This window comes from Bombyx mandarina, chromosome 25, assembly GCF_030267445.1.
Source record: "Bombyx mandarina strain Sakado chromosome 25, ASM3026744v2".
NCBI classification, from domain to species: domain Eukaryota; kingdom Metazoa; phylum Arthropoda; class Insecta; order Lepidoptera; family Bombycidae; genus Bombyx; species Bombyx mandarina.
This window is the reverse complement of record NC_143231.1, coordinates 6,824,559-6,848,316: the sequence shown is the minus strand read 5'-3', so window position 1 is coordinate 6,848,316 and position 23,758 is coordinate 6,824,559. Positions and strand designations below refer to the sequence as shown.

Genomic DNA, 23,758 nt, shown 5'->3' with positions numbered 1-23,758 from the left:
TAAGTTACAAACGAATAAAATTCTACTTCAGTCAGCTTCGAATTCGAAAGTGAGATAACATTGAGAGCTGATATCATAGGAATTTCCAGATTTCAGAGGTATTTCCAGTGGGGCATTGTGTGGTGATGGTAGAAGGAGCCAGGATCGTTGGTGTTGGCGCGGGTCGCAGGTGGGCGCCGATGTGTGCCGAGTGGAAACGAAGTCGAGCCGAGGCCGAACGTTGTGTCCGCGGCGGCCGGTCGCTTGGAGCGTGGAGCGCCGCTCGCCTCAGTCAGCGCTCGGCTTCCACTCTGTACGCTTGTGTTAGTGACGCCGTGCTGTGACAAATTGACAGTTGTGATCGTGAACGAGTGATGTTTTCGTGTCGGAACTATGGTGTATCCTCATGAAAATGTGGAGTGATTTTCAGGTTAGTGCTACATTTATATCAGTCTTAAACGTTCTGTAACTATTTTCAAATTATATAATAAATTCAAACTTTGTTAATAAAAATATTCTCTTCTTTATATTAACTTTTTAATAAATTTGATTTCTACTTATGTAAGTAATATTTAGCCCGCCAAAATTAGAACTGGCTTTTGAGTGCATTTTCAAAAGAAAAAATTAAGTTTAATGTTATCGACTTAAGATTGAAACAATGACAATTTTATATATTGAATGGAAGGTAGATTCAATAAATATTTAGGTTCAGTTAGACCTTCTTGATTAAATCAAAAAAGTAAACTTCATATAATGTGTTTGTCATTTGACTTTATTTCTTCGTGTATCACTGGTGATACCGATATTCTTATTTCTTTGTTAGACGTGCCTTTAAATAAGTAGTAGACAACAAAACAAATCGTACAGAAACAACGAGTATATTCGTTTCTTCCGTATCGTTAGATTTAGGCAACGTGCAAAATTCGTAAACGTGTTACCGTTCGCATATTTAATTATAAATCGGGAATATTTTGTATATTTTCCTCAAAAAATATTCGGAAAATGTGAGCGCGCCTTTTTTGAATCTGACAGTTGGGCTCGTTTCCGGCGACCTGTCAAATGCCATGTGATAGATAGAAGGGCGCATTCGACGGAGTTTTAAATCAAAGCGCGGTATTCGGAATCTCGATAACTGCACGACGTTCGAGGCTCGAGGCAAGCGAGACTCGTCAGAGAAATAAGTACGTTATGCCCGTCTCGCTCTGGCGCGTGCAGCCGTCTCGCTCTCTGGCGGCGGGTGTTTTTGTGTCGAGGCGGGTTTTTTGTGAACGTTGCGTTGCGAGGCTGGCGCTCGCTCGACTCGACCGACTCTACATTAATTATAGCAGAGTTGGCTCGCCATCCACACACAACGCGAACGCACATTACATACTTTCTATATTCCTTACGTTATTACGGACTATTTAAAACAAAACCACCCATTTTCAGACCTTTTAAGACTTTTATGATACATTTAAAGTTTAGATTTTTAATAAAATATGTTGATGTAAGTTTAGTCTTTTCCAACGTCATCTTTGTTCTAAGAACATTGTTTCTGATATCGTTAGTGGAACCTGAGTAGGAGTTAGATCACTGTTCGTTTTAATACGCGGTCCGGTAGGCAGCGCGTGTAAAGCGTTAGGGCGCGTTGCCATGGCGACGGCTAGGGCGCCCCGCCCAGCACCAGCCCCCTGCGCCTCCTTCGAACAACTTATCGAGATTTAGTTTATTCCTTGCATGGAATCGCTAATGTTAACACGGATCCACGGAGAACGCTTATCGCTTCGTCACGCAACTGTTGAAAATATACCTAGCTCGACAAATTCCACACTACACTTGATGTTTCGCCAATCAAATTATGCTAAAACTAGGAAAAGTACTCTTTTGATAGAATGCAGTATACATTGAGTATTGTCATTATAACGGCAATATACAAAAACAATATTTTTATCTACTAAACCAATCGGACATTGTATTTCTATCGATAACGAGAAATTTCGACTAGAAGATCTAGAAGTGAGTCCAGTCGTAGTCGTAAGTATTACGAAGGATAGGGATAGGGTTAGGATAAGGATAAGGCTAGGAAGGATAGCATTCTACTTAATTCCCTACTAGCTCAACCCTAATTTTAGTACGGGTATTAATACATGTTGACAACCCTAAAGCTATCATCATCCTTTCTGTTTCTAGCACGAATCTACCATGCGTTCATGCGTTCCCGTTAAGTTAGTATATTTTGATTCCGATCCGATTCCGATTTGGCTTCGAAGTCATGTCCCAGCGTAACCGCTTAACAACAGTTGAGTCGTACGCTCATCACCCGGCCTACGCCAAAAAATCTAAGCGTATATAAAGAAAGATAAGAGTTTTCAATTAATTATCGATATATCTAAAAGGGGAAACAAAGTGTTTTGATTAGGTACTTTAAAAACAATATAATAATATCAAGGCACGATAAGAGAAAAAAATCAAGGATACTATTATAAAATCCGGGAAAGTCTTCATAAAATACAAAGTTTCATTAACCACACTTATAAATTTATAACCACTTAACATAAGGTCTTAAATTCGAAAATTTCAGTTCTTTGAATAAGTTATTGTAATGATTTAGTTCGTTTTGATGAATTAAAAAAAAAACGTTATTACATTATTCAATACTGAATATAAATTATTTTCAAATTCACACAAAAAAGAACAATCAAATACGACCCAGCCTTTAGAAGGAGTTCACTAACATACACACGGTCAGAAGAAGAATTATACATATTTAGATTTTATCAAAACATTTAGTAATATATTATATATTCTATAAAAGTACCCAATTTTTACGTCAGCGCCTCAACACTTATCGGTGTGTCTATCGAGAAATGAGATTATTCCTGTATTGACATCCCAAAATCTTGGTACAGTATTCATATAGAACTTACCCAACTAGTATTAGGGAGAGAATTCAGAATAGGGAGATGATCGGTACTAACAACCAGTACTAATGATTGGGTTCAGTCTTCGACTTAATGTCCCAGAGTGGGAGTTTCACTCGACATCTACATATCTACCTAATCATCATCATCATCATCATAATCAGCTTTTATCTGCCCACTGCTGGACATAGGCCTTCCCCAATGCCTTCCACATAATGCGGTCCTCCGCCTTCCGCATCCAACGACTTCCCGCCTTACCTACCTAATGTATCTAATAAATTGGTAATCACTTAAATAGACCATGAATTAGTCTATCCATCTACAGCATTTTTTCTTGAACATCCAAAAACAGCCGCCTTCGAAACAGCTGATCTATCTATGTATCGAATAAATTGATAATCACTTAACACTTAAATAGACCGTGAATTAGTCTATCCATCTACAGCAATTTTTCTTGAACATCCAAAAACAGCCGCCTTCGAAACAGCTGATCTATCTACGTATCTAATAAATTGATAATCACTTAACACTAAATAGACCGTGAATTAGTCTATCTATCTACAGCAATTTTTCTTGAACATCCAAAAACAGCCGCCTTCGAAACAGCTGATCTATCTATGTATCTAATAAATTGATATTCACTTAACACTTAAATAGACCGTGAATTAGTCTATCCATCTACAGCAATTTTTCTTGAACATCCAAAAACAGCCGCCTTCGAAACAGCTGATCTATCTACGTATCTAATAAATTGATAATCACTTAACACTAAATAGACCGTGAATTAGTCTATCCATCTACAGCAATTTTTCTTGAACATCCGGAAACGGCCGACTTCGGAACAGCTGAAAATAAAAATGAGACAAACTTTAAAAGCTTCGTCGCTATCACGAAGCCTCACCCGAAACCACGTGTTCAAAGTTTGTATGCAAAGTGAGGATGTTTGTAAACCGTAGGCCTATCCCCGCGGGTGGGGGTGGAACAGGGTGCAGCGGAACTTGTTGCAGTCACGTGCACCCCCAAGGAACTATTCGCAAACTATCGCACTTCAAATATACACAACGAAAACAGATTCTCTTCAACTTACCGTAGTTTTAAGTTTTGCGATGTTTTAAGCTGTTTTCTTTTTAGAACACACTCGATGTTACGTCTTAACACGTTTTTAAATACGTATTAAAATGACATAAGTAGATTTACGGTTACAGGATTTTAAACCTTTGTACTCCTTGATTAAGTACAATTGCAAAAGCACACTGTGTGTGAGACGCACATTGTCTTTATTATCGAAATGAGTTTAAGTAATAGTAACAACCCGTCAACGTATAATCTGAAATAAAAATCATATTGGTAGTACCTACGCAAAAATATTTTTTTTATGTCCTTAAAATGAAATTTGATTGAGCCAACTTTAATTATAGAATTTAGATTGTGTATAAATAGCTTAACTTACATTTAAAGTCAAGTTAACGATAAGTTATTGAGAATTAATTTTACTTTACATACTATTTAATGAACAGAGAAGTTTTAAGGTTTATGGCCTTGTTGAAAGTATGTATTTTTACTCAGCTTTAAGCTTTAAGTTTACTTTGCCATTGTAAGAGTTACGTGTATAATCAACAGCGCTAACAGTCCGTATTTAGGAAATCAATTATTAGGTATACCATATAGAACAGTAGTTTCAAGATTAGCGTGATCATTGTGAGAAGTGCAGGAAACACATGCTACGATGCTTGTATACAATTCATGCCATTATCATTGAATAAATAGTAAAAGTAAATTACTTTGAAACAACATAGTAACGGTGCTATTAACCTCTGTAATGAATAAACTAATACTTGGCTGTCTTAACATAAAAAAAAAAGTTCGCGTTATACAAAAATAATGTTCGAATCATAATGATGAGGCAATTTATGTATGAAACAAGGTCGACTTTGTTTATTTTCCGTTTTACGGGGGATTCGCTTGCTAGTTTCTAGTGACGGATTGTAATCGCATTGCTACGGTCGTGTTTTGTTATTAATAAAACTACAAAAACACACTTCGAGAAACGCGAGATGTTGCCGTCGGTCCAATCGGAAACGGCTAGGCGCGATGTCTCGCGCGCCGCAACCAATAATCACATCACGTAATAATAACATTTTTTATTACATGTTTGCCGTTAAATTCGCGCTCGCGACGTAAACAATCGACCACGTGGAGTAAAAGCAATAGTACACTCGTAAACAAATGAATGAATTAGCCATAGCGCCGCATATCGGTGAAGACACGCATAATAATCACTTATGCAAACGAGCCTAATTATGTAAAGCATTATGAAGTGCGGCGGCGTGTTTTGACATACGCTAACGACCAATTATATGTTCATTGTGTGACTCGGTGAACTTGAGAGACATTATAATAATATAGGCCATCGACACGTCTCGTGAATGTCGTGCCTTGTCACAACACCTGTTTAGAAAAAAAATGGATGCGGACGAATATCAGGTGCAACGGATACTCTGTACAAATGATAAAGTCATATGTTAACTATAGGCTTTAGAACTTATACCTCAAGATGGGTGGCGTGTTTAAGTTGTAGATGTCTATGCGCTCCAGTAACCACTTAACTCCAGGTGGGCTGTCAGCTCGTCCACCCATCTAAGCAATAAAAAAATAAAAAATAACTGTCCGATTATATATTTACAAGTGTCATATTTAATATTTGTAAGGCTATGCGCGTTGTGCGTAAATTCTTTTAGCTATTGTCGAAGCAATGTACCTATGTACGTATCGGATTACATTATCGTATTTCCATGTCTGATATTGGAAAATTCATATTATAATAGCACACCGATGTGATTTAAATTGAACAATGTAAATAATACTGGTGGTTTACTGGTGGTAGGACCGCTTGTGAGTCCGCGCGGGTAGGTACCACCGCCCTGCTTATTTCTGCCGTGAAGCAGTGATGCGTTTCGGTTTGAAAGGTGGGGCAGCCGTTGTAACTATACTGAGATCTTAGAACTTATATCTCAAGGTGGGTGGCGCATTTACATTGTAGATGTCCATGGGCTCCAGTAACCATTTAACATCAGATGGGCTATGAGCTCGTCCACCCATCTAAGCTATAAAAAAAAAACACTGTATACAAAAAATACTCAAATTAGCGGGAAATACTGAAATAATTTAGACCTTTCACAATCAAAACACGATACGAATTCAGAAACGAGAACACGACGACAATAATAAAATGTTTGGCATTCGCAAAGTGTCTCCCGATTCTGATCCAAATATATTCGAGTGTTCCGAATCTTGTCCGACCCAATTACGTGTTGCTATAAAACAATATCTGTGTTGTTGAACTCTCTCGCATTTTCATACAAGCTATACTAAAAACAATGCTGCATTTCTGAACACGGACGCGCCCGCCAAAACCGGAGACGACTCCGCCAATAATTTATGTAAATTCACTTCATTGTATAAGAGAATAGTTTATTGCAATCGGTTTACTGACGGTCAAGTTCACAGTTCCGGCAGAGCTTGTATGATCCACTACTACGATAAAACAATTGAACGTGGAGATATTTTCTACTACCTGATTTGTCGGACCGTATCTTCCGATAGCGCTGTGATAAGGCGCTCTTTATATGAAAGGCGTCTAAACAAAATATGATTTAAATATATTCGAATAAGTCCCGTACACAATTTAATAGCTGTCACAGCATAGATTGCGAGATTTTGGTTTTGTAAAATTCAATGTTTACAAACAAAAAATTACTACGCGCGGCAAAGTAGCGTAAAATCGTGTTTCTAATTATGATAATAGCTTTATTAAATAGCGCTACAAATCTATTTCGTAGGTTAAAGCCATTAATCACTTATGAATGAATGAATGTTATTATTATACGGCGACCGGTCAACGATATCGGCGCGTTTTAAACGTAATTCTATAATCATAAGTTTGACGCATGGCGGGATGACGGTTCCGAGTCGGAAGTGGCCAGCTAGAGGCGGCGACGCCGGCGCAACATAACGTGTAAACGCGCCGATAATTACGTAACAATGTTTTGACATTCAACAACAACGACACATTTAGCTCGGTCATTAAGTGGATCAATGAACTTGAGCCGTTTGTTGTGTTCCGAGTTACGCAACGATCGGCATTTGAGTGAGATTAATGCGCGCGGATTATGGCACGCGATACATTTCAATTTACGTTCCGATTCATTCATGACTCGAGATAATGACGACATACTTGTTCCGCTCATTTACGTTTTACCTTTGCTTGTCGTCGCTTACGTACGTGTAACATGCTCTGGCGTAGTCTGTCATGTGAGAGTGTTTCGGTTATTAACTGACATTCATATTGCAAATTACATTCCAGTGCCGTAGTTCTCCGATTGAATCATATCCATCTTGTTTATTTGTAAACACGTGTGAACGCGTTACGTCACAACGAAGATCGCTATTAGGCGAAGTTTGAGTAGGTACAAGACGCAGGGGTGAAGGGTGTGTATATCTTCACCCATTGACGGTTGAAACGTCCCGCGACACTTTCACTGCTCCGTTATTGCAGCTACTACGCGCCTACTGTGCAGCCGGGGGTGACGACGGCCGAAGAGGGCCCTGCCTCCCCGTTGCATTCACCCCTCGGCCCCTCTCGTTTAGGGCACCGCTTACACTGGGGTGCATAGTATACAAATTGAAGGCAACAATCTACGTAGGTACTCAGTTCTATGCAAAATCTTAAACGTCCGTAACAATGAACGTAACGGCGATAGTATCTCAAGTGTAAACTCAGCGAGTGCCCCGTCGGGTCTAAGTGGGACAATGTCAACGGCGAGGGCTCTGTATTATTTGCGTAGACACGTGTGTGTCTCGGCCGAGGAACGCCGGCCTGAGTGACAAGTGCTCGTAAGTCGTGACGGAAGTTTGTAAACAGCGCCGGCCTTGCTCCCGGACGCGGCCCGTTGCATCCGCGCACTCGCTCACCGCTCGCCTTCACGTACAAACGAACCGCTTCACTAATATTATATTTCGTTTTATGAATGAAATCCGACCCCTAATCGAGCGTAACAATCGATTTGATTCATATCTATGAATTACGACAGGTAGATTACTAGAATTGCTACACACAGACCGATCACGTGCCGAGTTCCGAAGATCGTACACAAAAAGCGCAGTTTTTTTGTTTGGTATCGATAAGTGATTCGATTGGATGGATTCGAATGAGCGTCGGAATGTGCAAAGCGCTGAGACTGATGCGTCTAGTCTGTGCTCGGGTGCGGGAGTGTCGGTGATTGATGGCCGATAGATAGTCGCGGCCGACATTGAACCCGTCCCGCGTGCACTGCACAGCCACAGTAAATATACATCTACACGGAGTTCCGGTCGTGACGTCGCACCCGTGACGTCCGCCCCGTTCCCTCGCTGACGTCGCGCCTACGTAATACATTTATTACACTTTTTTGTTTACACTATAAAACTCTACTTACATTGTTATTGTTTTGCGGGGTCATCGCCTTATCTCTTTATTGCTTTATGGATCGTTTGTTTGGGTGCCACCTGTGTTTTAGAATTTGTATGAATGGCTCGTCCTTGCATAACAAACTGTATTGAGTTTGAATCGATCTCGTAATATTGATAATAAGTCTATATAAATACATATTTTGTGTGATCGGAATATAATTTAATAATCATTGTGCTGTAAAAGTAACTTAACTATTCTCAACTGGAATTATCGAAATATATTTGTTGAGTGTTTATTTATTAAGATAAGTAGAATATTAGCGAAATAGGGAATCGTCGGAGAGTGTAACGCTCTCGGGACTAATCTTCTAAGTGCGTTCGGAAGGCAGAGAACGGCAGCAACCGGCGGGTGGTTCATTAAAAATTCATTCTTATTCGTTCCTCTGCGATGTAGGCAGCCACAAAGGGAGGGCTACCACCATCAACTCTAGCATAAACCGATCCTCAGTTTGAAATTTACTAACATTTATCATTGAAAATAATTTGAAATAATGACTTACAAAGTACTAAGGCGTTTGTGTAATTACCGTTTCGTTACAATTTTATTTTGGTGGCATTAACCTCAGATCTTCCTATTCTAATGAAAAACGGTTAAAATTTTTTTTTGTGTGTATAATTGGATAATTACAGTAATGTGGTTGCGAGAGTATGGGTTTCGACATACATATTTTCTCGTGGGGAGACGAGTGGGCTGCCACCGTCTCATCCCATACGATTCTCCGTCGAGTTCGCTACCACGAGTTTCTCGAACAAGACTCGATGACGAATGTAATATAAACTTATATACTGTAAGAATCGTTGTATTGTTCAATATTCCTGGAAGCACGCTACACTATTCAAATCATAGTGGAAAATTTCTTTTGTCCGAGTATAAGAAAACAGTTCTTATTTTTTTCTAGATCACAAAAGATACACAATCGATCAGTTTTCTAGTTAAAATTAGTTGTTCAGTAACTTCTGTTCTAACAATGTAACTTGAGTCGACTATTATCAAAGCCGGCAATGTGACTTTTGGACAATTATTGGTAAATCAGAAAAACGAATTATTGACATTATATTCCATTGGCAGTCACAAAACTCTTCTGAACGGCATCTTAGATGTTTAGAATTACACAGTTACTTAGATTAGACAGTTTTTGAAGCGTATTCTTTGAAGAAGACGATTATATTCAAATCAATCTGTATTGACATATCAATAACATTTTCTTGTCCAAATGCACAGATTGCCACCTTTGATAATAGACGACTCACTTATAACAATGAAAATAAAGTACTTCAGTAACACGTTTAATTGATATAAAAGTTTTTTTATCATAATAATATAATATATGTTGATAAAGTAAAAAAAATAGTCTTTCGAGTTCTTGTGTTAAGGGCGAAACATTGAGGGGTCCACCCCCGCATACAGCCCAACCCCCGTCCTAATCTCCTTTAGTCCCCCTGTGGGCTTGAACTCGTGACGTCACCACTTAAGGGTTTTTATTTTGGCTGCGAAAAAGCGACAATGATTTTCATTTAAAACTCGATAACTATAAATGTGTATATGCATAATATTAAATTGCGGTAGGTAATTTCGGTAGGCAGCGGCTTGGCTCTGCCCCTGGCATTGCTGAAGTCAATGGGCGACGGTAACCACTCACCATCAGGTGGGCCGTATGCTCGTCCATCTACAAGGGCAATAAAAAAAAATGTTCACAAATTAAAGTTTACAAACGAAGTAATTACTTGAAGCACACAAATCGAGATATCGTTTTAAACGTGATATGATCGTTCGTAAACGAGACGAGATTTTTTTTATGATAACTGTCCTAAACCGGTCCTCGAAGAAGCTGCGCGCACATCAATCACAAATCAGCTGATCGGTGAGTAGGCCGTTTTCCTTTTCATCTTGCACTCGATTTAATTAATCGTTCGCCGCGGGCGGCATGAGCCACTCACCCGACTAACCGCTAAACTAAACCCTCTATAAACTACTACATTTATCGCCGTGATCAGATTATGAATGAATCGTGTTTGTGAGTATCGTAATACACTTCCGACTCTCGTCTTAAACTTAATGTCATCGTAACCTGTCTTATCGTTTATCACAAAAAAATAATTCTCTCGTGACCAAAGATGTATCGTGTATACACCTGTTGTTATTAAAAATAAAGAAGGGTCCGTTCTTATATCTTTGTACTTCTATGGAGGGTACTTTGATATAATTATTATCTTTTATTAACAATTCCGTATAAATAATCCCGGATTATCCTCGCTGTAACTAGTCCTAAACGTGTGAATTATATCTCGGTATTCTTGATTGTGGTATATCGATTTCGGGTAGAGGAATTTCTGGTGACTGGAAGACTGTCGAGCATCACCAGAAATAAATCGAGAGCATAGATATGAGGGGATTGGTAACTGCTCCAGCGCCTGCGGAGTAGACCTAACAAAGGCATCTGCTTCGCGAATGCCCTATATCAGAAGCGTTCTCTCAAATGTCAACAAAAATAGTAAATGTTTTTATTAATAGGAAAATCAGCAAAAGAACGGCTACAATACATATAAACAAACCTACAAACATAAAATTAATTTGTAAAATCACGTTTCTCTAAGTTTACTTGGAATAAAAATATGCGCTTGTTTTTTTCTTTCGAAGTGCATGTTGAGTAAGAGAACGTGGCGGCAGAGGGCAATACGTATCGCTCCGGTACGGCTGTGTGTATTTCTCAGACCAGCCGCTGTGTTGCAACGGCGTTTGGCAACGACGAAGGTATTTCTGCGTGGAGTAGCAGCGCTCTCACGTCGACGGCATATGCGTGTGCTGCGCGTGTGTGTGTGTGACGTCAATGCGCCACTTTCTCTACACTTTCGTCGTTGTTTGTGCGCTAAAAAAACGTTGGTCGAGAACTACGAAGAGCTAAAGCGATGCGACGTTGCACGCTTCGTCGCATGAGACTCGCGTCGCGCGTGCATATAACCGGCGTGCTCGACTCTGCATCATCGGAGAAACCATTCTCGCTAACTAATAGACAAGATGGCTAAAACCGTATCCATCTAATACCACGTCTAGAAGACTCCGTGCCAAATTCGTTTGCACAAACTATAAATGCTAATATTTCGTTCAAACACACCACGTCAATACGAAGGCTCGACTCCGTGGAGTGTATGCGCTGTTCGTATTTTTATCAGCGGCGAATAATTCGCGCTTTAATTCGCTTCGAAATATCGAACAAGTAAAATCCATTCGTAGCCGTCGAGCGGCTGTCTAATTAAGCTATGTCATAGACTCTTCGAAGGCTCTATTACGAGCCGCCTCCAAACTTAGAGTGGACTATAGCATTTGGTATTCAATCAGAGTTTGTTGCCAGCGAAGAATGGATTTTATGCGTGGGTAGTAAGGACGATAACGCGAGGGCATAGCGAAATTCAGCTCGCTCAGTGTGACAATTACGGCGATGCGGCCCGCCCCGCGCCGCCTCAATCGATAGGCCTACAGGCGCGGAGCGGGGGCGGCGCCGGTCATTACTTATGCAAAGCAGTACTGGCAAAGCACCAGCTACCGACCCTCACCACCACGTTCATTACCAGCAGACCACGCTGCCATCTCAGACCGGCTTGACCTTAGACGTCGATTTATTGACCACTAATGCGAAAATGGATGCAGATTCAAAATAAAAGTTAGAAGTTGATACAAAAGTTGATTCGTAGTTGTAAAGAGTAGAGAGACCCTAATCTGTCAGTCGGCAATGAGCTAACGGAACCGGGGCTCATGGCTGGAAAGCCCCTATGGTTTTTCTTTGTCCGCTCCCTTCGCAGCAAGCCCTTCGACTATGTTACAAAAGGGTCACCCCTGACTTTTGTACACGCAGAGTATTCAACTGACATTCATTTGCTGTACAGAAAAAATCTAAAGTTATTAAAATAGGATTTTAAAAATGACAACTTAAATCTAAATGTAACAATTTTCAATAAACAAAGAAAATCTGTTGAATATAATGACTGGGATGTCTACTTCGGACAACATCTATGGTTTGTCTCCCTTTGTCTTTTCATTCATTTTAATTATCGTTCTATTTATTCTTAATATAACGCTCACAAATCATTTAATGCCTAGATTATTTTTAATATACTTTAAGAAACTAAACTCGTCTCATGAACGAGACCAGCGTCGTTCTAACTCAGCGAGAGCATTCGCATAAAGTTTTCGAGAGAAAACTCATTCCCGCGCTTTATAACCTCTGAGTTTCCATACCGTAATGGGGAGGGGTCTTTATATAAGCCCTCGCCGCCCGCCGCTCCCCACAATCCCCTCTGACTCTTGTACATAATATGCTTGTTTCATACTGAAAAGCTAACTTTGGAGCAAATGACGTTGGACTGGAGTCTGCAGCGACTTTTTTTCTTTTAGGTGCATCAGTTAGTGGGAAAGATTCTAATTCTAGTGTTTGCTGTTCACATTCGCTTCTTTGTTTAGAACTCGTGAACTCACTCATGACGTATTTAGGCACGATGTTCTCTCGAAAATGTTTCTTTTTCTAAATAAAACTAAAGGAAGATGTCGATCATATTTTCAATTGAACGTTCATAAGTTACGAAGCAACATCGATCATTTATTGTTGAACGAAATATTCAGAAGTACCCTGTTTAATGTAGTGATAGTGTATCGAAGTTATTGATAATTACAAATGATTGTTAAAACGTAGTCCTAATATAATAATTACTCCTTGAATATGTGTAGCAAGTGTGCAATGGTTCCTATCGGTTGTTATCGCGATTTACCAGCGTTATCAGCCTTCAAGGTGACGGCGCGATGTAATGATTGCGCGCGCTCTCTGATATCGTCCACAATTATTATATGCGACTACTTCTGATGCCAAAATATTAATCGTAATTGTTGAACACGACAGTTCTGTGCTTGAAAAAGAAAAAAAATTAAGTCGCATACAGAGAAAGCCATAACTCAATGCTAACTTATCTTTCAAATTTTTTTTTGCTTAGTTGGGTGGACAAGCTCACAGCCCACCTGTTAAGTGGTTACTGAAGCCCATAGACATCTACAACGTAAATACTCCACCCATCTTGAGATATAAGTTCTAAGGTCTCAGTATAGTTACAACAGCTGCCCCAGCCTTCAAACCGAAACGCATTACAGCTTCACGGCAGAAATAGGCGGGGTGGTGGTAACTACCCGTGCGGACTCACAAGAGGTCCTACCACCAGTCTTTCAAATTCTGGTAAATTATGAATTCAAATTCAATTCAAAATCATTTATTTCAACTTGGATGTCATCAAAAACACACTTGTTGAATGTCAAAATGTAAAAGAAAATGTTAACTCTACCACCGGTTCCAAAAAAACCCACAGTCCTGAGAAGAACCGGCGAAACAAACTCAGCGGGCTTTTTTTTTTTTTGTATTTTCTCAACTATTTTCTTTTTAAATGAGGTAGATACTGTGTTGACAGTTGTTACAGTACAAATTTAAATTTGGTATAGTAATATTGTATTAAACTGAATAAAGGATACCGTCATTTGAACGAGTAAAAACAAACTTATCGGACCAGTTTTCATTTGGACGCAACTCCCGCGCAATTACTTATAATATCACCACGGCCACGTGCTCGGCTGACGTTAACAAAGTTTCGCGGGGATGAAGAGAAAACTTTGTGACATGTGAGCGGTAGATACTTACAATATGTGATACCCTCCCCGCCGCGAGTTGAACCCGCTGACGACGCCGCCGCCGCCGTGACTCAGCGGCGCCCTCGTGCGACGTCGCCCCGTCTGCCTCCACATAAAATTTATACCCACCCTCCCAGATCATTACATTTACTCTAACTAAATTCAGCCTTATTTGGGAGGCGGTAAGAACCAATTTCGTGACTCCGGGAGCAGCAAGACAAAGGAGCCGCACCAATTTCACCGAAAACAAACTCTAACTCTAGAGAGATATAGCTGGTAATTTATGTGACGGCGCTCACATGCTAGGAAAACGCAGCAGTGACCTCATAAAATGTATTAGTTCTCCAATTTGGTTATCTTAACATTATCAGTGCCAATGACGGGTATTCATTTTTGAAAACTATTATTAAATTAAACAGGTTATAATCTCCACTTATGTGAAATAAAAAATAAGAAAAACACCTGAAATGCTGCAAAATACCGTTTTAGGAAAAGTGTTCTTTTTGGAAAATCTTAAAATTAACCACATCAAAAATATGTTTTAGAAAATATTCTAGGTACCGTGTAGAAGTGATCCCTGTCGGTATCTTTGCTAATTCCCTAACCGACGCAAGGTGGCGCGTCTAGAGAGCGTGTGCTCTCTCATCTCCTTAATTCGTCCTTCGCCACAACCCCCTTAATTCTCCCTTGTAGCAATGCCACGAGGGAGGCGCTCACTCTCTCGTTAACCCGAGTTCGCCTCCCTTATTTATGCCGGGTGGTGTTTGGGCGCAGGGCGGTTTGGGGAGGCTCTATCGACGTCCGTGTACGTACTGTCTATGTGCTGGTGAATTAAGAGCGAGTCGGCTTTCATTTCGCTAAAGCTTGCACGGCTGTGTGTTCGTCTTTCAGTCGAATCGGTGTAGTGTGCTTCTCCTACACGAGGCGCTCTCGACTCTAAGACGAGGGGATAAGGTCACGAGCCCCGTGCTCGGTTCGCTCCGCCTGTTTTCAGTATTTTATAACTTCAGAGGGCGAGGAGGCAACTGAGTTTTTGCGAGTGGAAGGACTTTACTTTTTTTTTAGCAAATGTTTTTTTCTGTATTAGTTTGCTTAGACATCGTGGAGATAATGTACAGAGCAAACGAATCTCTCGCAGAACATACAAACGTTTTAAATTCAAAACATTTATGTGTATCAGATACGACTGCAGAGTTGCGACTGAATAGAAACTTAGTTTGAAGTAGGCGCTGTCTGAAACTATTTCGCGAAGTTTACAGGAGGGCTGGGGTGCAGTGGGTGGCTCTAAGTCTACGCACAGCGTCTTCGGAGAAAGTGAAATTTAGCACAAGTTCGAAGAAATACAACCGTAGACGGTGCTACCTCACCCTACCGAACTTTCAGGGTGGAGCTCCGCGATCGCGGCTTACAACAATTAAGTTTATTCGTTCGCAGATTTCTATTACAACAACAAAAAAGTTACATGTTGAATAAAAATAGAATATCGTTTGTTTGCGTATAAACTGCACATCGGTACGTTTTTCTTTTCTGAAAAACTTAACTAGTTAACAATTACTTAAATTCGTTTTTGGAAAGTTGGAAATAGTCTTCTCAAAGTGTAACACAAAAACATTATGTAGGTATGTTCAGATATAATTCTTGAAGCAATGACCGCCGTTATGTCTTTTGTATCTTTCCATTTTACTTAAGTATGTTTCGTCGATATTAGATTTAACTTTTTTTTATAGTAACTGCACTCTTCCAATTTTTCAGTGATAAGCGTGATTGCTAGTGACTATAGATGGTTGAATGACCTTTAGTAAGGTGTCGGTTTCGGGCAGGTTATTTAGTGCGGAGGTAGGGGGTGGCCCGGGCTGCGGCCCCGGGTCGCCCGGCAACGGCAACTGGGTCACTCTGGGCTGCCCCACCACCGCCCCCCAATTATGTACACGCTCGTTACTGGACACGCGTTTTTCAATCACATCCATATTTAATTGGGCATCACAAAACTGGGAAATATGTTTGTGTTTTGTTTTATGCGGAGCTTTGTATAATATTAGAAAAGGCCTTGTGCATTTTGGTGTCGATATAGAGATACCCGTAACTTTAAGCGTTGAAAAAGTGATCCGAGTTTCTATATTAGGTTACGTTGACATATTTCATTCCGTGCTTAAAAAGTAGCGGCTCGGATTGAGATACGAAAAGTTAAGCTGTAGTTTACATGATGCACTTTTTTCCGGAACTCCTTACAAGACAGAGCCTAACTTGTTGCATGAATGCATCGTGAGGGTGCGGGGGTGAGGCGAAGGGGGCGCGGCGTCGCGGGGGGGCGTCTTCATAGTGAATGGGCGCGAGATGTCGTGGCCGGCCACCACGTGCTCGTATGGAGATGCCTCCATTGATAACCGTGACCTCGCCCTTAACGCCGCCTCTCGATGACGCCCGCATACATTTCAGACGAGCCTCCGCACTCATGCACCTTCACCTTCCAGAAATTTAACAAATGTCTTTGTAAACGTCACAAAAATGAACTTAGCGAGCTTAAGATCCTCGGAAATAAGACTGCCCGCTTAAGATTGTCATCTTGTGTCCAATGTTCAATAATATGCGATGCAAAACTGTCAATTGGACCGATTTGGTATGGTTGTGGTGTAAGTGCATAATAAAGCACAAAAGAAGGTGTGGTAACAGCTGACAATATAATGAACGAAACTGAGAACAATTCTCTTTTGTTAATTACCTTCACGGGGTCGGTAGTGGTAGGCAATTAGCATTTAGTATGGTCGGCGCGGAACGGGCGGGCGCATAGCAAGTGCAGCCTTGACATTGACCGCGGCTCGCCCTAATGTCGTCGTATCGATTGTCGGAATGCGAACAAAACCATCTCCGACCGACAAATAATAATAGTGTCGAAGCGATGAATGGGCACATTAGTGAGCGGCGCGGGCGGCGGCGGCGAGTCATTACGCGCCCCCATTAATCACTGCAACAATCGGCCGATATCTCGCTATTTACAAACGCGGGAGCACGTGTTCGACGCTCGTACTACGCCGAGTGTATTGACCCATTTAGATAGCTCGACCTTCGCGCGGCCATTGTGAGCGAAAAACATAAAAATAAGTTTATTGCGGCGTCGTTATGCGTATCGGTGCGGCGCGGTCCCGGCCGTCACGCTCACGCCGCCCAACAGCTGATCGCTACGTGACATTTTTATTTTATTCGCTCACTTCCGGGGATTCTCCGAGATACGTGCCGGTGACGTCATTATCTGCCCGCGTACGCCCGCTTTCTCTGATTTATTTTCACAAATACGTCGCGTATCTTCACCCTGTTCACTTAAGGTCAATCTCTGCCATGCGACGGCTATGTACCGTAAATCCATGCCGACTATCCCGGATTAAAATGTTATTTATAATAATGCAGAATCAAGAACGATTTTGTGCAAGTAATTTTTCAACATGCCATTAAAATGCGCTTTAGAATACGAATTGCTGCAATTGTAGTGTTGAAAATACAAGACGAAGCCAAAAAAAATGTGATTTTTGATGTAGAAAATCTGTTGATTTTCAAGGGTGTTTAAATTTTAAATTCGCTAGTCTGAGATTACTTCCGGAATCATCAAAACGTATTAAAGTTTTGATTCACTCAGTGACTGACTATTAATGTTCATGTAAGTGATTATGACTTAGAATACTGAGATTTTCCACATAAGCTCCTTTTAAAAATGACAACAATTCTCATGCGGTTTAATTGGAGCAGGAATTCACACTCAAATGTTTATTAGAGTAAATCAACAATCAAATTGAGCATAGGTATCTAACAAAAGTTCAAAATATATTACTCGCTAAAACATTTCACCTGTGTTAAAAATATCTGCAACTGATATAATAAATACCAGACAATTATATTGGAAGCGACAGGAATCTCAAGCAAAATCTATTCTACTTTTAGTGTCAAACCTATGCGAGTTTTTTTATTTGATATCCAAGTGACAGTCCGGCTTAGAGGACCGGCTGCATTTTACCAACACCTGAGCCACGAGCCCGTCTGACCATTAGTGCCAAAAATCCGGATCTAAGAAAAAATAACATGGCTAGCCACGCGGCGCTGGTCCGACATTCCGATCTCGGCGTTCGGGGAAGCGTGCGTCATCTCTCTCGGCAAAAACTACAAAATTTTCCCTTTCATTGCATTGAGCCGCGCACCACTGCGCACTGCAATAAACACATAGCGCCACATCTTGCACTCCCCGCGCACTCTGTAAACAATACCTTTCGGGAATTCCCTCCGTTTTTTATGTGCCGGATCGCATTCCTGAGGGATTCCTTTTGTTTGCCTTTCAACGGTTTATTTTTTTTCGTCCGCATCTCGGAATTCTTCACGCTATTGACACTTGCATAACGCACGCATAGATTACGGTCTAACAATGCCCATTCATAAGTAAGTTTACTATAACACTAGAGTGGTTATTTATGTATTTCTTCTCTGTCGAGTTATCATGTCTTTTACCATTCGTTTGTTATTTTTTATAACGGTCCTAAGAAACAGATAACATTTCTTCAAAAATAACTAAAATATAAATTAAGTACGTATGTACGTATGTACGTAGAATATTGATGCTACTACTGCGTATGATGGTAATTTATGACAAAAATAAATTCTCTTGAAACTATAATGTTACACAATTATACCGTAATTTTACATATATACGAGTTGGTATCGGCGTACAAATAAATTTCCTATGAATAAACGAGATAAAAACAAATCTCAAAATAATACATCAGACGATATCAAAGTGAAAAAACGAGATTAAAATGAAATTTTAAAGTGGCAAAGGCGTCGAATAAAAAGCTCGCGGTAGAGAAGCCCGGTGAGGTGCGCAAGCGACGGGCCACCAAACAGGATGTGGGACTGGTTGTGCACACACAGACGTACTGTATGTAGATACACACACTCACACATGCGCCAACGGCCTCGCCGCTCGCCACTCGCCGCGCCGCTCACGGAAATGTGCGCCGATCAGGGCTGCTATTACACTCATATTTTTGTAACTAAATTATTTCGTCTTTGATTAACAAGTACATCCAACAACAACTGGTGGTAGGACCTCTTGTGAGTCCGCACGGGTAGGTACCACCACCCTGCCTATTTCTGCCGTGAAGCAGTAATGCGTTTCGGTTTGAAGGGTGGGGCAGCCGTTGTAACTATACTGAGATCTTAGAACTTATATCTCAAGGTGGGTGACGTATTTACGTCGTAGATATCTATAGGCTCCAGTAACCACTTAACAACAGGTGGGCTGTGAGCTCGTACACTCATATAAGCAATAAAAAAAAACCCAGCTTTGTACTAATTTGTAGGAATAAAAAAACCTAAGATCACATTTAAATTAGGCGTCTCATATCATCAATATTATTACATTTCATCACTTACTAATTATGATTAAGCTGTTTTGAACTTATGCCGCCTTTTCCTAGCAAAGCTTCAAAGATGATTTTTTCCTACCATTCTTAGCAAAATACTTAAAGAGTGCATTCTTCGTAAAATAGAACTATAGGGTGCAGGCAATTTTATTTACGCAATAAATATAATAGTATACAATAATATAATTTTTTTGTATCTTCCTAGGTAGGTAAATATTTTTCTATAAACCTTTTTCAGCTAACCCACAAGAGGAGTATCAGATTGATGAGTGAGAAAGAACTAAAAGCTTAAGGTGTTTGTTGAAGAGTATAGAGAATTTTATACTTATTAAGTTTGTTAATAGAATAGAACAGTCATGCAAATATTGATATAACAATTAAAATACGCACTCTTCTAATTATTAGCAAACATATTTTAATAAAAATATAAATGGTATTAGGACTGACAATTTCTTACTTATTGCGTAGACGGTTGAACTCACGGCCCACCTGGTGTTAATTGGTTATCGGAGCTCATAGACACCATTTAAAATGTATATAAAAATGAATTGCTGTTCGTTAGTCTCGCTAAAACTCGAGAACGGCTGGACCCATTTGGCTAACTTTGGTCTTGAATTATGTGTGGAAGCCCAGAGAAGGTTTAAAAGGTAGACAAATATGAAAATGCTCGGAATTCAATAAAAATAACAATTTTGTTTTCCCTTTGCTGTGTCCCCCGTCGGACGGATTCCTTTTGTTTGTTTTAAGTTTATTTTATACAAAAGTTTAGGTCTTTTATTTATCGATTGAGGTACTACGAAGTCTGCCGGGTCAGCTAGTTTAAAATAATGTAGACGAGTGGTGACCCTGCAGACTTGCTACGGTTGCTTTCGTCGCTTTGCTCGCTTCGCGAATAAACTATACGCCCGCTGTTTGTCAACTTCTGCTTCTGCCTTTAGAATTTTTTAACTAATAAACTTAGTTTTCATTAGTAAAATAACCGAAGTCAATTGAAAAATGAGCTTTGATTGTTTTTTCTTTCGAATTACCTACTGCCTTTTTGCGTTTAAGCTTAACTCATTTGATTTCCAGTCATGGTTTGTAAGCAGTTTAAATTTTCGCTTCTGATCTAGCCTAAATTATAGAAGATAAAATTTGCCTTGTTGAGAAGACTAATCTAGCACAGTACCTTGTTTTATACATACATGCACTTTATCTGATCACATCTCACACAGTTTTTTCATTATTTCGATCATTTATGAAACTGTCTTAAGTAAATTATCTAAGAAAAAGACAGTGCGTAACTATTTCTCGATTACGCCATGACTATTATTTTTAATCCCGCCATATACTGGATTACGTAAATAATACCAATTAAGTTAAATTTAAAGTTATATGCTTGTAGGTAACTCAACAAAGTAAAAAGACGTCACACAGATGACGTACACGCGCTTATTCTTTCACAAAAATGTTACTTTGTACGTTCGTGTGACCTATTTATTGCTCCACTCCATAATGAAATGTTTATTTTTAATAAACATAACCGTGAAAATTATCCGTGAGCAATTATTTCGCTAATTCAGATATATAAGATTTAACTATCCTACCAACAAAAAAAATCCATTTGATGTATGCAGGTGTGCATGTAATTTTGGTAACAATAAAATGTCTACCAATTTTGAAAATATTGAGATACGAAATACTACATCAAAATACTTACTAGGTTTTTTGTTAATTTTCCCTTTAACGTTAGTAAAAAATTATAATTTATCCAGAGTATTATTACCCTACGGTTTGTTAGTTATTTTATAACGTTGTTCTGTGTGGAGCGTAGGTAGCTGTAGCGCTAGATAGAAGCGGCCGCTACGCGATATTATTATAGGATGCGCGTGTGTGCGTGTATGCACGTGCACAACGTGCTCGCACACTGGCGCGACGCCCTCCCCGCCCGCGCCTCTCCCCGGCGACCCTCGTCGCTCGATTCGCCTGTGCCGTATTTTACTGTGAGGCAATATCGTTGCCGTGCCACCCGTTCGTTCTTCACAATGCCATAGAAAGTCTCCGTTCGACTCGCCTCGCCGACCGAACTTTTCCTACCATCTCGAGCGAGAGGGGCCATTATTACACCGCTACATTAGATTCTTCGACATTTGTGAGTCTCATCATACTCGATACGTATACTGAGTTTCATTATAAATGTTATTTGAAATGAACAATAAGCACAAACATTTTCCCGTTCGAGTACAAACGTTTTCAAAATGCCGCACATTCGAGACTTGTGATAAAATAAACGTCAGACGTTTCCAAGTTTCTAGCGGAGAGAACGAGCGACGCGCTGCGCATCAGAAAAAGAACTTTACGACAAGATTAGAAAGAGCGTACGGAGCGGCAACGTCGCGAAGCCGCGTTCCAAAGGCGCGGAGCGGCAACGTCGGGCGCCAACGTCATTTACTAAATTTATTTTCATGAGCGCCAGCGCTGGCGACGACACCGCTACATACAGACTATTAGAGCCAACGGCACCGCGTGATATCTGCACGACTCTTCGAATTATCTAGTTCTGCATTATACAGAGACTGGTATTCTTGATAGTTTTCTAGCTCTAATCAACTAAATATGCTGGAATAAGCACACAATGGAGCGACACGTTTTCCATAGAGTGATAAAGGGTGACGCAAAACGATTATTTGCAGCGTTACGATGAGTAGTCGCTGAGTCAACGCAACGCCACGGAGCTCGCTGTCAAGTGACCGTCACGCTATACAATAATTTTACTGTGTAGTTATAAAGACTGACCTGGTACTTGGAGTTGCTTAAGAAATTTAGTTAGGTTCGTTAGGCTTATAAAGAGACTATAGACTTTGACGTTAGCTAAAAAACAGATTATGCATTTTATGGTTATAGTATAATCGGTGTTTTATAAAGCGTACATAATAGCACATGTAATCGTCAACTCTTAAGTACATACATAGAGTTCTTCGAAGACGCATGTGCCGGTTAATTGCAGCGCAGGTGCGGAGGCATCTGCCGCCTGCTGGACGTCGACTTTACTATTTTATTGTAAGGGCTTGCATTGCCGGACGACTTGTCTGCTGTCCAGAACAATGTGCAATTAGGTACATTCCAAAAATCGTGTTTCTACTTTTAGTTTGCTTAATCTATCTACTCTTAATCTATGGGAAACTTAATCTAGTATAATTTAGGTGCAAGATCTTTCGAGGCCAATCAATTAATAGGTTACCTTTAAAACAATCACACATTGTCAATTGTACTAAGTATTTTTGTAAATAAAACTTATTAATCACTCAATAAATTCAAATGGTTTTGTAATTGATAGTAAACGTAATTTGTTGTATAATGCCTAAAATTTTGGTCATACAAAACGCTTAAAGCTTTTTGCGCTGTTTTGTTCAAAGAATTCATAGGTAGCGGTGAAATCTCTTAACTGCATTAGGAATCACGAACGTATACCTGAGTTGGGTCCTGAACATAGGGGTTGCGCTCCGGGAGAGCTTTGTACCCCAAAAAAAAACTGAGAAGGGTCGGAAAGAACATAATAGAGATCCGACTTGGGTCTCACCCTACCAGGTACCTCATTTCGGCGCCCATATGCCAGCATCAGCAGTGCGATGCATTTTTTTGAATGCAAAGAAATGATAGAGTAGTAATTTAGTATTACACTGTTATCAATTAAAGACAAATAAAGAGTTACAGTTAGTATCGATATACAGACTAGGTAGTAGAGACTTAGAACAACAAATAAAGAGCTACAGTTAGTATCGATATACAGACTAGGTAGTAGAGACTTAGAACGAGAATGTAGAAAATATTTGGTATAGATGACGAAAGTACCAGCGAATTACGGTACTTCGAAAGCGCTGTACCGGCTTCGACCGAACATACCACACCCGAACCTGCTGTTTGCCGACACACCGTTTTCAGCCTTTTGACTGTTAATTTAATAACTATATTCGCATGGACGCAATTAATCCAAATGCATCGACTGATTGATCTTGATCCTTTGAAAATCATCGGTACTGGTTGGTAGTTGTAAAACGATATTTTAATTTTTACAGTAAGCAAACTTACTTATTACATAATTAGCTTTTGCCCGCGACTCCGTCCGCGTGAAATAGTTACTTTGGCATAACGCAAAATTTTATTGGTGCTCCACTTGTATTGGTCTTACCGTGATGTTATATAGCCTATAGTCTTCCTCAATAAATGGGTTATCCAACACTAAAAGAATTTTTCCAATCGGACCAGTAGTTCCTGAGATTAGCGCGTTCAAACAAATAAACTCTTCAGCTTTATAATATTAGTATAGA

The 23,758-nt window shown here is 40.0% G+C and overlaps 1 protein-coding gene across 1 annotated transcript in view; it reads left to right on the top strand.

Moving 5' to 3' along the window:
- Positions 1-218: 218 nt before the first annotated feature.
- The window catches only part of tara (SERTA domain-containing protein 2 taranis), a 28,901-nt gene continuing 5,361 nt past the window's right edge, over positions 219-23,758 (top strand). Inside the window, exon 1 of the mRNA XM_028180905.2 lies at positions 219-409. Within this exon, the coding sequence (XP_028036706.1) occupies positions 386-409 (24 nt within the window). The 5' untranslated portion in view covers positions 219-385. The remainder of the gene's footprint in view (positions 410-23,758) is intronic.